This window comes from Phragmites australis, chromosome 3 (assembly GCF_958298935.1).
Source record: "Phragmites australis chromosome 3, lpPhrAust1.1, whole genome shotgun sequence".
In the NCBI taxonomy this organism is placed as follows: Eukaryota; Viridiplantae; Streptophyta; class Magnoliopsida; order Poales; family Poaceae; genus Phragmites; species Phragmites australis.
Window position 1 is genome coordinate 17,150,876 of NC_084923.1, and position 14,878 is coordinate 17,165,753.

Sequence of the window (14,878 nt, forward strand, 5' to 3'; positions counted from 1 at the left end):
ATCACTGATCCAATGGCTGCCTCGTAGGGTTGTTTGTTTGGGTTGTGAAATTTTAATTAGCTGATTTTTTTAGCTTTTTATAAATTATAAAGTTCATTTTACTAAATAATTTATCAAAGTTTTTTTAAAATTCATAATTTAAAAACTTTTTATAATATATAATCTAATTTTTTACACTGTGCAATATACGAGCTTTTTTCATAATCTCTAATTAAAATAAACATGACTTTATAATTAGGACTTGTTTGTTTAGACTTTTGTTTTTAGATATTTTCTGAAAAATTATGTTTTTATTTGCTTGAAAAGCTATTTTTTAAATAGACTGTTAACTTCTATAATAAATTTTTAGTTTCTCCGTATATAACCTATAAAAAAACATAGCTTAGTAAGCTTTTTAATTTTAATTTTTTTACTTAGAAGTATGTTTTTAAAAATCACTTCTTCAAAATTTTATTTGTTTCAAATTCTGAAATCTGACTTGTGCCAACAGTAAGCGAAGCTAGAAATAAACAAGACCTTAATTTGTTTGGACTGTTTGGTTCGGCTTACTTGGGCGGAGCGAACAACCGACGACTTCCCGGCGTGCGCCCCGCGCGGAGGCGTTCCAGGACCAACTCCTCCATCCATCGGCTGATCAGCCTTGGCTAGATCTAGCCAGCCGCCTCCAATTGGTTTCTGCTCGGAGGGGTCTTTCTATAGGTCCGCAGATCTGCGCCTCCTGGAAGTCGCCGCTTCTCGCGGCCTCTTGGATCGATCTTCACAGTTCCAAGCCTCCAATCCCCCAGAAACCGTACTCTTTGATCCCGAGTCCGTCCAAAGAATCAAATTTGCCTGCCGAGCCGGCACAAAGATTCGGGCATTGTCTATCAAGAATCCCCCCGGGTGCTGAGATTTTGTAGGAGGGCGGCGTTCTCGATCAAATTAGAGTGACTCGGTGGTGCTGTGATAAGGGGGCGCGGGATGAGGGTCCCGGCGTGGTGGGCGCTGCTGGTGCTGGTGGTGCTGGCCATGACAGATGCGGCGTCGGGGAGGTTCGTGGTGGAGAAGAACAGCATACAGGTGACGTCTCCCGAGGAGCTCAAGGGCAAGTACGAGTGCGCCATCGGCAACTTCGGGGTGCCGCAGTACGGGGGCACTCTGCACGGCTGGGTCGAGTACCCGAGGTCCAACAGGAAGGCGTGCAAGAGCTTCGACCAGTCCGACATCTCTTTCAAGCCCAAGCAGGCTGGGGGCCGCCCCAACTTTGTCCTCGTCGACCGTGGAGGTCAGGATGGTTCTGTTTTTGAGTTATTACTTCTACACAGTCAGTTATGTTGCGCGCGGTAACTATTTTGGAAATTTGGTAGTTATCGAGCTGTTCTTTGGTAACCTTTGGTCGGTGAAGCAGTGAAGGGAATTAATGAAGATAATCTTCTATCGTGATTCATTCAGTCTAGTTCTTACCATTAATTATTACTTTATTAGTCTGTAAGCTTCCAGCTAGCTTCCTGAGGATGTTTTGTGAGGCTTTGTTCTAAGAGATGTTGATTTTCTTCATCTGCTTAGCGCTCTAGAAATAAGGTATACTAGTATATCACCGCACATTTCTGTGGTCTGCAGGCCGCCTGAATGATGCCTACTCACCTACAAATATTCTAAGCTATTTATAGTTTCTAAAGGGTGCTATAGAACTATGTATTTTCATTAAGAGTGTTTTTACAGTCCTTGGGAGGCACCGAAATTTGGTACCTCCCTAGTTATAATTCTTGATACCTCCCAATGATGATATAAAAAGGCTCTTTCATTAAAGGTTGCCTTCCCATGAAAATTTATATGGGGTTTCACAAACTTCCACCATTTCAACTAAAGGTGTCTAATAAAAGCATCTCATAAGTATTCAAAATCCGATGGTTGTAGTTTTAAGGATGACATGGAATAATGTGGATGCTTCATTAGGAGTCAATCTTAGAGTAGATAATCTTGTGGTGAGGTTGTAGTTATCTAAGCTATCAAGTTGTTGGTTTGGTTGAGCAGTAGTATCTGTGCCTGAGGATTAGTTTTGTTTGCACTAGCGGCAGAAGTTCGTTTGAACTATTTGTAGAATTTTGAATTGAGAATGCATGAAGTTTGATATTTTAAATATTTTAAACGAGTTATGAAAATTATGTAGTTCAATATGTTCCTAGGAGCTGCTATGACTTTTTAACTTGTTTAGTTTTTTCACTGTCTATATAGTATAGTTCTGTTCTGTGAATTTGAAGTCATGCTTGTTTTGTATGGTTAACACATATGAGTAAACATCTAAGTTGTATTTTGACCCTAAAAGGGGGGAAACATCAATTGTTGCTATACCAGGAAAGGACTGCAGCTCTGGTACAGTACCATCATCACAGAAACTGTTCATTTATCCACTTAGTATGACAGATTGGTACTATTCGAATCTTGATTTAGCTATGCTTGGTATGGTGTCAGAACTAGAATCTGCAGACATATTAAAATGTGTGTACAAAGCATATCTTCTAATGTAATGCAGTACTACAATAGCAAAATATTCATATTAGACATCGAACTTAAATAAAATTAAATTAAAAAATGGTTTCCATGTTACTGTTGAAAACTTAAAATAGGAATCCACAGGTATCATATTATAGAATGCACTTCTTTGTTTCACCATTTATTCATCTGTTTAGGAGAGCTCCAGCGTCAATATAGGGTAGAATTGATTCATGAAAATTCCTCATTATTCTCTGCTTCTTTTTTTGAAGAATCAACAGGGGGCTAAGTAAGCCCACCCGAACATTTTCATTATTATTCTCTGCTTTTTAGCTAATGAAATGGATGTTACTGCTCAGGGTGTTAAAACATCAAAGTATTTAAACATTTGGGTGCTTAATTCTCTTCAGTGCTCATTCCAGGCCTTTTCAATCATTACTAGAAAAGGTTTTTTTCTAACTCTCCAGTCCATTCTGTTTTCTTATGCACAGACTGCTTTTTCACGATCAAGGCATGGAATGCACAAAATGCTGGAGCTGCAGCGATTCTTGTTGTGGATGACAAGGAGGAACCTTTAATCACAATGGACAACCCAGAAGAAGGCAAAGAGCACCTAGAAAACATCACTATTCCCTCAGTGCTTATTACAAAGAAACTAGGCGATGACCTTAAGAAATCTGCGGAAAAAGGTGATATGCTTAGCGTTCTTCTCGACTGGAGGGAATCTCTTCCCCACCCTGATGAGCGTGTAGAATATGAATTCTGGACAAACAGTAACGATGAATGTGGTCCTAAGTGTGGCATGCAAATGGATTTCGTGAAGAGCTTTAGAGGAACTGCACAAATTCTTGAGAAGAAGGGTTACACCCGGTTTACTCCTCATTATATTACGTGGTATTGTCCAGATGCTTTTGTCTCAAGCAAGCAATGCAAATCACAGTGCATCAATCATGGGAGATATTGTGCGCCAGACCCAGAGCAGGATTTTAGTGTAGGATATGATGGAAAAGATGTCGTGATTCAAAATCTATATCAAATTTGTGTATTCAAGGTTGCTAATGAGACTCACAAGCCATGGCTGTGGTGGGATTATGTGCATGACTTTGCAATTAGGTGCCCAATGAAGGAGAAGAAATACACACACGAATGTGCCATTAATGTTATTAAGTCACTTGGTAGGTCCATGTGGCACTGATTTCATGTATCTCACTTATTAATGAGCTAATTCTCTCATATTTACTGTTCTTTAGTAACATATAACTAGTTGACTAAGTTACTGCCAAGTTAATATTTACTGTGACTCTTCCTATTTACAGGATTGGACATTGAAAAGATACACAAGTGCGTTGGAGATTCTGAAGCTGATAAGGAAAACCCAATTCTAAAGGCAGAACAAGATGCCCAAGTACGATTGTATTGATGAATAATGACACTTCTGTTCCTCTGTGATGATATTTTTATTAATTTATGGTACTTAGCTCTACGCTTTTATTATATAGATTGGTAATGGTAAAAGAGGAGATGTCACAATACTACCAACCCTTGTCATCAACAACAGGCAATACAGAGGTCTGTCTATAGTTTTGTAGCACTACTTTTTTTTGTTATTTGTTTTATAGCCTAGTTTTTTCTTCAGGTAAGCTGGACAAAGTTGCTGTCCTGAAAGCAATCTGTTCAGGTTTTGAGGAGACAAGTGAACCTGCTATTTGCTTGAGTGAAGGTCTGTATGTTTTTCCTTTTAACTGGCGAAGTGTCTTCCTAGATCTTATCCAGTGCCGCATTTAATCTTTTATTTCCTTCTATTGTATAGACATCCAGACAAATGAATGTTTGGAGAACAACGGGGGTTGCTGGCTGGACAAGGCTAACAATGTTACTGCATGCAGGGTACAATTTCAATGCCATGGATGCCGATGACATTTTCACCTTGTCTTTTGTTCCTCTTTTTTTTCATCTGGTTAGATAGTTCTAATTTACTTAATATGAGAATGCAGGATACCTTCCGTGGGCGTGTTTGTGAATGTCCTATTGTGAAAGGTGTAAAGTTTGTGGGTGATGGATATACCAATTGTGAAGGTACTCCGTGAATTTACTTCTGGAATTTATATTGGCAAAAGCTATTTCTATTTTGGCAATTATCTGATTATTTATAATTATGACTACCTTTATTCTCTTTTACTTGTCATCTTGGACAATGCACCAATTTTTCCCCATCTCTATGTCAGCAAAGACTATTGAATTGTAATGATATGAAGATGTTTTTGATGACAAATCGACAATATATTTTTTCTCGTGACAAATTGAAATGCATTTATATATATTATTGGTTAAAGTTTTACAATGTTGACTATACGCTTTTGAGGACAAGAGAACAGAGGTAATAGTAAGTTGTATGGTTCCATTATTATGTAGTGCCATACTTTTGCACAATATCTTCTTATTATCGAATTGTTGTTAATTGGTAACTAAAACTTTGATTGACACTTGTCATTGTCAGCTTCTGGCATTGGTAGATGTGAGATCAGTAATGGAGGGTGCTGGAAAGAAACTAAAAACGGGAAGACAATCTCTGCCTGCTCGGTAATTAGATGTTCTCTTGAGACATTATTTTTTTGCTTTCCAGTTTATTTACAGTGTGACAACTAAACGTGGAATTCTGCAGAACGAAGAATCTGAAGGTTGCAAATGTCCAGCAGGTTTCAAGGGCGATGGAGTAAAAAGTTGTGAAGGTATCATTTAGAAACTTAAATTTTACAGCCTTGAATGCAATATTATTCAAAGGGTAAATTGATTCTGTATATTGGTTTAGCACTTCACATACTGTATAGAGAAAATTAGCGCTCACATATTTATCCTAGACGGCTGCTTGAGCAGATAATCTTTGGAGTACTTACTGTAAAACTTCACTTACTGAGCATGGTTTTATTGATTCCAATTTTGACTAACTTGGCATTCTTTTGTGAACTATCTTTAATCTACCTATTTGCAGATATTGATGAATGCAAAGAGAAACTTTTCTGTCAGTGCAAGGGTTGCAGCTGTCAGAATACATGGGGAAGCTATGAATGCAGTTGCGGTGGTGACAATATGTTATACATGAGAGAGCATGACACTTGTATCAGTGAGTAGCCTAACCTGCACTTTTTCATAGCCATCTAGCTCCTTCTCTTCATATTTTCCTTGCAAGCACCAGTGGTTGTGATGAGCAGTAGCATGCCAGCATAATACTTTCTTTTGTTTGAGATGGTTGATCTTATGCTTCCGATTAAATGATGCAAGTAACTAGCGGCCATCTGTTAGTTTCTGAAACAACGCAGGTGTGCACTAGTTGCTTAATAAACATTGATTATCTGAAAAAGAATTTTCCTTGATGTTGCACAAGCTTATGTTGTAGCCTTATCAATGTGCTCCACCCCACCAAGCTTAGTCAGATCACTGGAACTATGTATTCCTGGGAATACCTCATTTTGTTTACAGAAGTTCCACTGCAGTTCTAAGTCGCTACCTGTGAAGCGGCAAGCGTAGCAGCTTTTATCAATGTGATACGGATTCTTGGCTCTTTACATTTTTTAATTAGATCCTTTATCTTTTGAGATTACTTTGTGTCAAATGGCATGTAATCATCACAGTTTTATTGATAAAATTTGTGGACCTACGTAAATAGATATTGTTCTGTCCTGGTCATTATCTGCTCTTAGTTCCCTTTTTTCTAGTATCACTATTGCATTGGACTTCACTTTCTGTACGATCTGAACTCAAACGACCTCAGTACATGATGCACGCGTATATAAAATAATGTATGGACATTTTAATACTCTAAGATGGTATGCACAAGTAAAAAGTGGGCTGCTATTTATTAAAATAATGTATGGACATTTTAATACTCTAAGATGGTATGCACAAGTAAAAAGTGGGCTGCTATTTATTTCACTTTTTTTATATTGTACTAGTCTCATGCTATTTTCTAAATGCTGTGCAGGCAAAGAGGCTACTACCGCAGCTGTTGGCTGGAGCTTCCTGTGGGTTATTTTCTTCGGACTTGTTTTTGCTGGGGTTGGAGCATATGCAGTGTACAAATACAGGCTAAGGGTAAAATAACTGTCCATCTCTATGTTCCCTCTCTACCCTCTTACCTTTATTTGCAAGCGGTCACATGTAGGACTTGATTTGTTACTGCCTGACTCAAATCTGCATTATCATTTGCCATCAGAGTTACATGGATTCGGAGATACGCGCCATCATGGCCCAGTACATGCCTTTGGATAGCCAAGAAGGATCAAGCCAGCATCATGTCGCGCATGCTGATGATATATGAAACGGCACTGCTTTTTCCGGAGCAACATAGGAGCGCGCAACGTTTAACCTGTACTGCAGCAGCATCAGTGGCCATCAGCTTTGCAGAGGTCAACTAGGCGCAAAGATACTCCTGATGAACGACATAAGGGATATCATCATAGTTTAGCCCCTTTAGTTTTTCCTTCAAACTCGTGGCTTGTTCCATACATGTCAACATTGTGTAAATACTGTTGTTCAGGCTATAGATTGTCTCTTGCCTTTACTCAATAAAGCTTGCGCCTGCAAGTGGTATACCAATGCTTGTGGTATTGATTTACATATCTGTACCTTTGATTACTTTCTATTACATTTTGCTATTGCTGTTCATTGCATTGCATGGTTATTGTTTAGGAAAAGCTGCAAACTTAGGCAACTGCGAGATTTTCCTTGCTCTACCCAAGAGAAGACATGAAAAGGAGCATGTTGTTCACTGCATTGCATGCTAGGATCTCAGCATACAAGTGCTCCGAAAGGGGAGAGAACCAACAAAAGAAGGGCGCGCGTGTGCAGCCTTTCCATGGCAAAGCACCTGCAGCATGATAGCGTGTGCGCGTTGTGATATTCCTTTCTTTCGAGGGAGGGAGCAGGTAGCTGCTCGATAATGGATGTCAATCAAGTACTGTGGCTATAAATAGTGTTTACTTGTGTTTGTACTTATTAGTTTTTTACTCACATGTGGTATACTCACGTTCAGCAGGTGAAGAGTTAGTTCTAAACTCGTTACCCGTGGATATAAATAGTGTTTACTTATATTTTTACCTGTTAGTTTTTTACTCACCTACGAGTACTCACGAACTTTCGCAGGTGAAGAGTCAGCCCTAAACTCGTTACCCGTGGGTATACCTGTGGAGCAGCACAGTGACAGGATGACATGGTGGCGGCGGCGAGACATGGTGGTGGAGTGGGTCAGGGCGGGGTGGGGCGATGCTGCAGAGTGGTGCAGGGATGCACGGGGTGGCAGTGGTGAGACGAGGCGGGATGGGGCGGTGCGACGGGCGGCGGCGGTATGATAAGGTGGGTTGGAGTGGGATATTTATATGATATAGAATGTTAGGGTTTGGAGGTGAGTTATTTATATGACAGATATACAAGTTTTATAGGTATGGATATGGCTTATCTATATCGTACCTAATTACCTGTCGTGTAGTATTTTTAACCTACAAACATACATGTGGATACTATTTACTATCTATATCCAGTCATATTCAGATATTTACTCAGGGATAAACGAGTAATCAAGATAAATTACCATTTCTATGCTCATCGATTCCTTCTGCTCTTTTGATACTGCTGCATCTTGCTTTGAGATGCTCGCATCTGCCATGATTCGTCAGGGTACAGCTCCCAGATCAATTCTTTCGATCTGTTCGTTTTGGCCATTTCCTACTGCTAAACCAGTAGGCTTCTTTTCAGTCTTGGTATGGCTCAAGGACCCTGAGTCCCGATACAGCCTGGTCAGATGTAGACGTATCTGATGCACAGGCAGCAGCGGCTCCCGACCTGATCATGGTTCACGGCGATATTTGTGCTGCACTCGACTAGTGCAGCTATGGCAAAGCGCCCAAATTAGTCTCTGCGTTGGTTTGTCACTTGTCACGATGTACCAACTGACCGCTCGCTCTGTTGGTGAGGTTTTTGAGCGTGCCCGTGATCATGCGAACGTGGCAATGCATCCAAGGGGCATGATCGCACAAACCTCTGAACTAGACTATCATGGAGAAAGCCTAGACTAAACTGCTTACTCCCGCTGCCATCATGTTCGTCTGCATGAACAATCATGGATAATGAACGGCTTGGAGATCTAAGCAGAGATTTTGGCTCTTGACAGAGAGAGCCATCATTCTAATGTCATCGGATGGTCGGACGTGCTTATGACAAGTGCAATAGGAAGCTTCAAGTGCAACTCCGGTCCAGTTAAGGTAAGCTCCATTTGGAGCCAAGAATCGCACCGTTATCCTTCAAGTTGAGGAGGCACGGCCGTGAAAGGTGAGATTCGATCGTCCATGGCCATGGTAGGCAGCTACAGGCCTACAAGCTAGGTGGCCCCAGGCAACAGCTTCCTTGAATTGCATTGATCCTTCCTGCCTCGTCCATGGCGGTAGGCAGGCCCCACGCTCAGGCGCTTGTCGTCGTCACAGACGATACTGCTGCGGTGCTGCAACCGTGGAGAGAGAGGCAGGGGAACGGTGCATGCGGAGGAGGCGGCGAGGGCTAGGACAATGGGGCACAGGCGCACAGCGCGCAAGGCGGAGGGCAATGAATGCGCAATTGATGGCGGCAATCAAAACGCCCGCTGCTGCTGCCTGCCTCCTGCATGCGCCCCTGTCCTGCGGGAGGGGCAGTCGAGCAGGGCAGGGCAGGGAGCCCGAGCCGCGCGCGCCTTGGGTGCGGAGCCGGACGCGGACGGGCACAAACGGCGCTGCGGCCATCAACTCCCCGCCCGCCGCGCGGTCGGACGCGCGCCATTCTGCCCGTCCTGTGCTGGGCTGCCGAGCGCCGGCCGACGATCACGGGTTTTCGCGCGGCGCGCCCGTCTGCACTCCCCTGATTCCTTCCGCAGTCCGTGCGCGCGCTACAGTGCACGGTTCGGCGGCCCCCGGGCACCCAGACGTACGGAGTGCAAACTCAGACGTAGTGACGTACAGAGTGCAAACTCGCGAAGCGATTCGTGCAACAATGATCAATGGACATGGCAGATGGGCTCCCGCGACCAAAATAAGTTTGTTGTGTGCGTGGGAATAACGTTAGGCCATGGGAGGTCTTGAGCGTGTGCATTTTAGGGTCTAGTCTACTTCTAGGTCCAATATATTGTAAAATGCTTGCATTTCAAACAGGATATTTAGGATTAGAGCGTTATAGGATGTCTATGAATCTATATGTAGTCCCACTCCACAACAGTATACATCCTATCCTGATCTTCACTCAATTTCAACTACAAATACATCACTTTGGAGTCCAATTTCAGACTCTAAATTTGGACCACTTGCAATTTCGATAAAAGACTTTCAATAGTAAATTCAACCCACCGTCAATCTCACCTTCACGTTCAAACCCGCCTTCTGAACTTTTGGTTGCAAATCCTAACCACTTTCGTCTCTGATTCAACACAAATCTACCGCCCTAGCCAAGACTGAGCACCTGAAAGAACGAGTTGTCAGTGTCACAGAAATTTAACATGCAACCCATCCGTAGATCACCCAGGCTCCACAGCGGCCGTGGATCGGAGCCACGGCAACATGGTCGCAGCGACGGACGTATCGCCAGACGCAGAATCGCCGTGCGGCGGTGCCTGCACCAAGCACGAACGCGACGCAGGCAATGCAGTGCGAGGGCTGGCGCCTGGCAGGCCGCCTCAAAAGCACCGACGAGTCCGCGGTCGGTCTTGCTCGGCCGGGCCGGTCCACCGCAGCCTCGAACCGAGCAGACCCCGTGACGCGGGTTTCGAGGAGGAACCAACGCACGGACGCCCGGGGTCCATGCACCCGGCCCATCCCGTGCGCCGCGCTGCCCCCGCCCTTTTACCCCGAGCCACCGCGCGCCCCATCGGAGCCCTCGGTCGTGCGGTGTCACCCTGCTCCCTGCCGTCCGATCAAGAGCTTTTCTTTCCTCCTGCCCTGGAGCAGCTTCTTTTTTTAGCTCGCTCTGCGCTTCTCTCTCTCTAGCGACCAGCGGCAGCGAGCATATACCAACGTCGTTACACCTTTCACACTCGTCACTCCGCTCTCTTCCTCTCCCTCCGCGATAGCGTGCTCCGGCGACGTATATGGCGGCGTGCGCCCACCGTCCAGGCTCTGCAAGTGCTTACCTTCTACTTCTCATGGTGCTAAAAGGCTGTTCTTGGAGTAAATTTTTAGAGCTTAATCACTTACATTTGCGTTCCTCCTCTTTGATTTGCAGGATAGAAGAAGGTGCCATTTGAAGTTTGGAGGCCGTCTCCCGCAGATTGAAGCAAACCCCATCTCCGATAGCTTCTTTCCTCCCTGCGAATCGCCTTCTTGCGGCGTTTCTCTGAGCATTTGGGCCGCCGCCTTGCGCTTACGGGACCAAAAATCCCTCCCTCTCTTGCTGCTGTTTGTGGCGTCGAGTCGCAGCAATGTGGCCAGTAGTACTGCTAGTTCTTGCCCACCTCGTACTCCTGGCGGACGCCAAGGGCGGCGGGGCGGGGTTGGACGACGACGTGCTGGGGCTGATCGTGTTCAAGGCCGACGTGGTGGACCCGGAGGGCCGCCTCGCTACGTGGAGTGAGGACGACGAGCGGCCCTGCGCCTGGGCCGGAGTCACCTGCGAGCCGCACACTGGCCGCGTCTCGGGCATCTCCCTCGCCGGCTTCGGCCTCTCCGGCAAGCTCGGCCGGGGCCTCCTCCACCTCGAGGCGCTGCAGTCGCTCTCCCTCGCCCGCAACAACCTCTCCGGAGACGTCCCCATCGAGCTCGCCCGCCTCCCGGCGCTCCAGTCGCTGGACCTCAGCGCCAACGCCTTCGCGGGCGCCATACCGAAGGGGCTCTTTGGTCGGTGCCGCTCCCTCCGCGACGTCTCGCTCGCCGGCAACGCCTTCTCCGGCGACATCCCGCGGGACGTCGGTGCATGCGCCACGCTCGCGTCGCTGAACCTGTCCTCCAACCGCCTGGCCGGCCCGCTGCCCAGCGACATTTGGTCCCTGAACGCGCTGCGCACGCTGGACCTCTCCGGCAATGCCGTCACCGGCGACCTACCGGTCGGCATCAGCAGGATGATCAACCTGCAGGCCCTGAACCTGCGCGGCAACCGCCTCACTGGCAGCCTCCCAGACGACATTGGGGACTGCCCGCTGCTGAGGTCAGTCGATCTTGGGTCCAACTCGCTGTCCGGCAATTTACCGGAGTCCCTGCGGAGGCTCTCCACCTGCGCATACCTTGACTTGAGTTCAAACGAGTTTACTGGTAGTGTTCCAACATGGGTTGGAGAAATGGCGAGCCTGGAGATACTGGATTTGTCGGGGAACAAGTTCACCGGGGAGATTCCGGGGTCTATTGGTGGGTTGATATCATTGAAGGAGTTGAAATTGTCAGGGAATGGGTTCACAGGCGGCTTGCCGGAGGCAATTGGTAGATGCAAGAGCCTAATGCACGTTGATGTGAGCTGGAATTCTCTAACGGGTGGACTGCCTAGCTGGGTCTTTGTGTCTGGCGTGCAATGGGTGTCAGTGTCGGAGAACACATTGAGTGGGGAGGTATCGGTCCCTAAGAATGCATCTTCTGTGGTCCGAGGTGTGGACTTGTCGAGCAATGCCTTTTCTGGATTTATCCCATCGGAAATCTCGAAGCTGCAAAACTTGCAGTCGTTGAACATGTCGTGGAACTCAATGTCCGGAAGTATTCCGCCTGGCATTTTGGAGATGAAGTCACTGGAGGTTCTTGATTTGACTGCGAACCGGCTAAATGGGAGCATTCCAGCTGCCATTGGAGGAGAGTCATTGAAGGAGTTGATGCTGGGGAAGAACTCCCTCACTGGTGAAATCCCGGCTCAGATTGGCAATTGTTCTGCCCTTGCATCACTGTAAGAACCTCTTTCTGATTCAATTCAGTGACTAGGCAAATGTTTGGAGCTTTGCATGTTAAGCATTTTTGTTGTCTGATACTCACTTGACTACTTTGCAGGGATCTTTCACATAACAATCTAACAGGAGCCATTCCGGAAACAATAGCAAACCTTACCAATCTTCAGATCGTTGATCTTTCTGGGAACAAGCTCACTGGTGGTCTACCAAAGCAGTTATCTAACCTCCCCCACCTCCTGCACTTCAATATTTCACATAACCAGCTCTCTGGGGATCTCCCTCCTGGTAGCTTTTTTGACACAATCCCCCTATCATCTGTGTCGGATAACCCTGGACTTTGTGGTGCAAAGCTCAACTCTTCTTGTCCTGGTGTGCTACCAAAACCAATTGTGCTGAACCCAAACTCTTCTTCCGATCCACTATCACCGATTGAGCCTGTGCCTGATGGTGGCTACCATCACAAGAAAACCATACTGAGCATCTCAGCCCTTGTTGCAATTGGTGCTGCTGCTCTAATTGCTGTTGGTGTCATTACCATCACAGTTCTTAACCTTCGAGTGCGTTCCCCTGGATCTCATTCTGCTGCTGCCCTGGAACTCTCAGATGGATATCTCAGCCAGTCACCCACAACTGATATGAACACCGGCAAGCTTGTCATGTTTGGAGGAGGAAATCCAGAATTCAGTGCCAGTACCCATGCTCTTCTGAACAAGGACTGTGAGCTTGGGCGTGGTGGTTTTGGCACTGTTTACAAGACCACTCTTCGAGATGGGCAATCTGTTGCCATCAAGAAGCTCACTGTGTCAAGCTTGGTTAAATCTCAAGTTGAATTTGAGAGAGAAGTGAAGATGCTGGGCAAGCTGCGCCATCGCAACCTTGTTGCACTAAAGGGGTATTATTGGACAGCATCACTTCAGCTTCTTATTTATGAGTTTATCTCTGGGGGTAACTTGCATAAACAATTGCACGAGTCATCCACAACAAATTGCCTCTCGTGGAAGGAAAGATTTGATATAATTCTTGGTGTAGCAAGAAGCCTGGCTCATCTCCACAGGCATGATATTATCCACTACAATCTGAAATCCAGCAACATTCTGCTTGATGGATCAGGTGAGGCTAAGGTGGGAGATTATGGGTTGGCAAAGCTACTTCCAATGCTGGATCGGTATGTTCTAAGTAGCAAGGTACAGAGTGCACTTGGTTACATGGCTCCAGAGTTTGCATGCAGAACGGTGAAGATCACAGCAAAATGCGACGTGTACGGATTCGGTGTTCTTATCCTTGAGATCCTGACAGGGAGGACACCAGTGGAGTACATGGAAGATGATGTTATTGTGCTTTGTGATGCAGTGAGAGCTGCTTTGGATGAAGGGAAGGTGGAAGAGTGTGTTGATGAGAGGCTTTGTGGAAAATTTCCACTGGAGGAGGCTGTTCCGATCATGAAACTTGGTCTGGTCTGTACCTCTCAGGTTCCTTCTAACAGGCCAGACATGTGCGAGGTAGTGAACATCTTGGAGTTGATCAGATGCCCCCAGGATAGCCCGGAAACTGAATTAGGTTAAGCTCTATCTACTTTGTCAACCTTTTGTTGGGTTTTTAGATCCTTCTTTGCTTGGTAACCGATCAAATGGTGAAAGATGAAGGGAGTTCCATCTGCTGTGGTTTAGATAATAGTAGCGAGTTGTGAAGTGTCTAGCTAGTCTTTTGGTGGTTAAGGAATTATGTTATGCATGCGATAGTTTCATGGCCTCCCGGGGTGTTGATGTGTTTGACTTAGATCCTCAAGTTAGGTGTATGTTGTGGATCCTTTCACGTCAGTCCTGGTTTGCTTCTTTGCAAGATCACTGTAATTTCAGTTTCAGTTATGCAATTGGGTGCAACTTGCCTGTTCTCTCTCATATTGTTATGGAAACTTGCCACATTTTTCAGACTCTGAAAAAACTTACCACATTTTGGACCTTTGCTATCTAATCTAACCAACAGCCTCTGACCAGATCACAAGTACAGCTAAACCAAACAAACTCACAAGTACTAAGTACGTACTCCACGTACTAACAAGTACCAGCCAGAAAAAAAGTTTGCTGTTTGTTTGTTTATCTACACTGATAACATACAGTGGCCCCACCCTGATGACTAACTGTAACATGTGTGTGCATAAAGAAATGATAATATTACGTTGTTCATTTGTCCCTCTATCACATACTTCTTCCTTCCTGCATGTCGCGGCGTTGCCGCAACAGTATCTTTATTTTTTAGTCTCCTTCCCGAGGTAGAAGACGCCCTGTCACTACAGAGGTTTGTCCTTTTGTAAATTTTAATCATGCTGCTACATTACATGGGATCGAAGTTTGTTGATCTGAATGAGCCTTGGACCGTGTCCGGTATTGATGGTCAAAGTTTCAGGTATCAGTTTGTCAGTGCAGTGTTATTGCTGTAGAGCCTAATAACAACGACATAATCATAGCAAGGCATGGCATTGTGCAGAAACAAACAACGAAGGTACCTTGAAGTGCAGGAAGAAATCTTACAGTGTGA

The 14,878-nt window shown here is 45.3% G+C and overlaps 2 protein-coding genes across 2 annotated transcripts; both read left to right on the top strand.

Moving 5' to 3' along the window:
- The first annotated feature begins 522 nt into the window (after window positions 1-522).
- On the top strand, window positions 523-7,084 carry LOC133912457 (vacuolar-sorting receptor 1-like). The gene is made up of 12 exons (XM_062355191.1): window positions 523-1,264; window positions 2,964-3,647; window positions 3,789-3,877; window positions 3,972-4,041; window positions 4,109-4,192; window positions 4,283-4,359; window positions 4,467-4,548; window positions 4,970-5,052; window positions 5,135-5,201; window positions 5,462-5,593; window positions 6,452-6,561; window positions 6,683-7,084. Exons 1-12 carry the CDS (start codon window positions 961-963, stop codon window positions 6,785-6,787), a joined length of 1,887 nt encoding a protein of 628 aa, XP_062211175.1. The 5' UTR covers window positions 523-960; the 3' UTR covers window positions 6,788-7,084.
- A 3,306-nt stretch (window positions 7,085-10,390) lies between these two features.
- On the top strand, window positions 10,391-14,234 carry LOC133912458 (probable LRR receptor-like serine/threonine-protein kinase IRK). Its single transcript, XM_062355192.1, has 3 exons — window positions 10,391-10,604; window positions 10,705-12,342; window positions 12,444-14,234. The coding sequence occupies exons 2-3, from the start codon at window positions 10,901-10,903 to the stop codon at window positions 13,903-13,905; spliced, it is 2,904 nt and encodes a 967-aa protein (XP_062211176.1). The 5' UTR covers window positions 10,391-10,604; window positions 10,705-10,900; the 3' UTR covers window positions 13,906-14,234.
- Window positions 14,235-14,878: the final 644 nt, after the last annotated feature.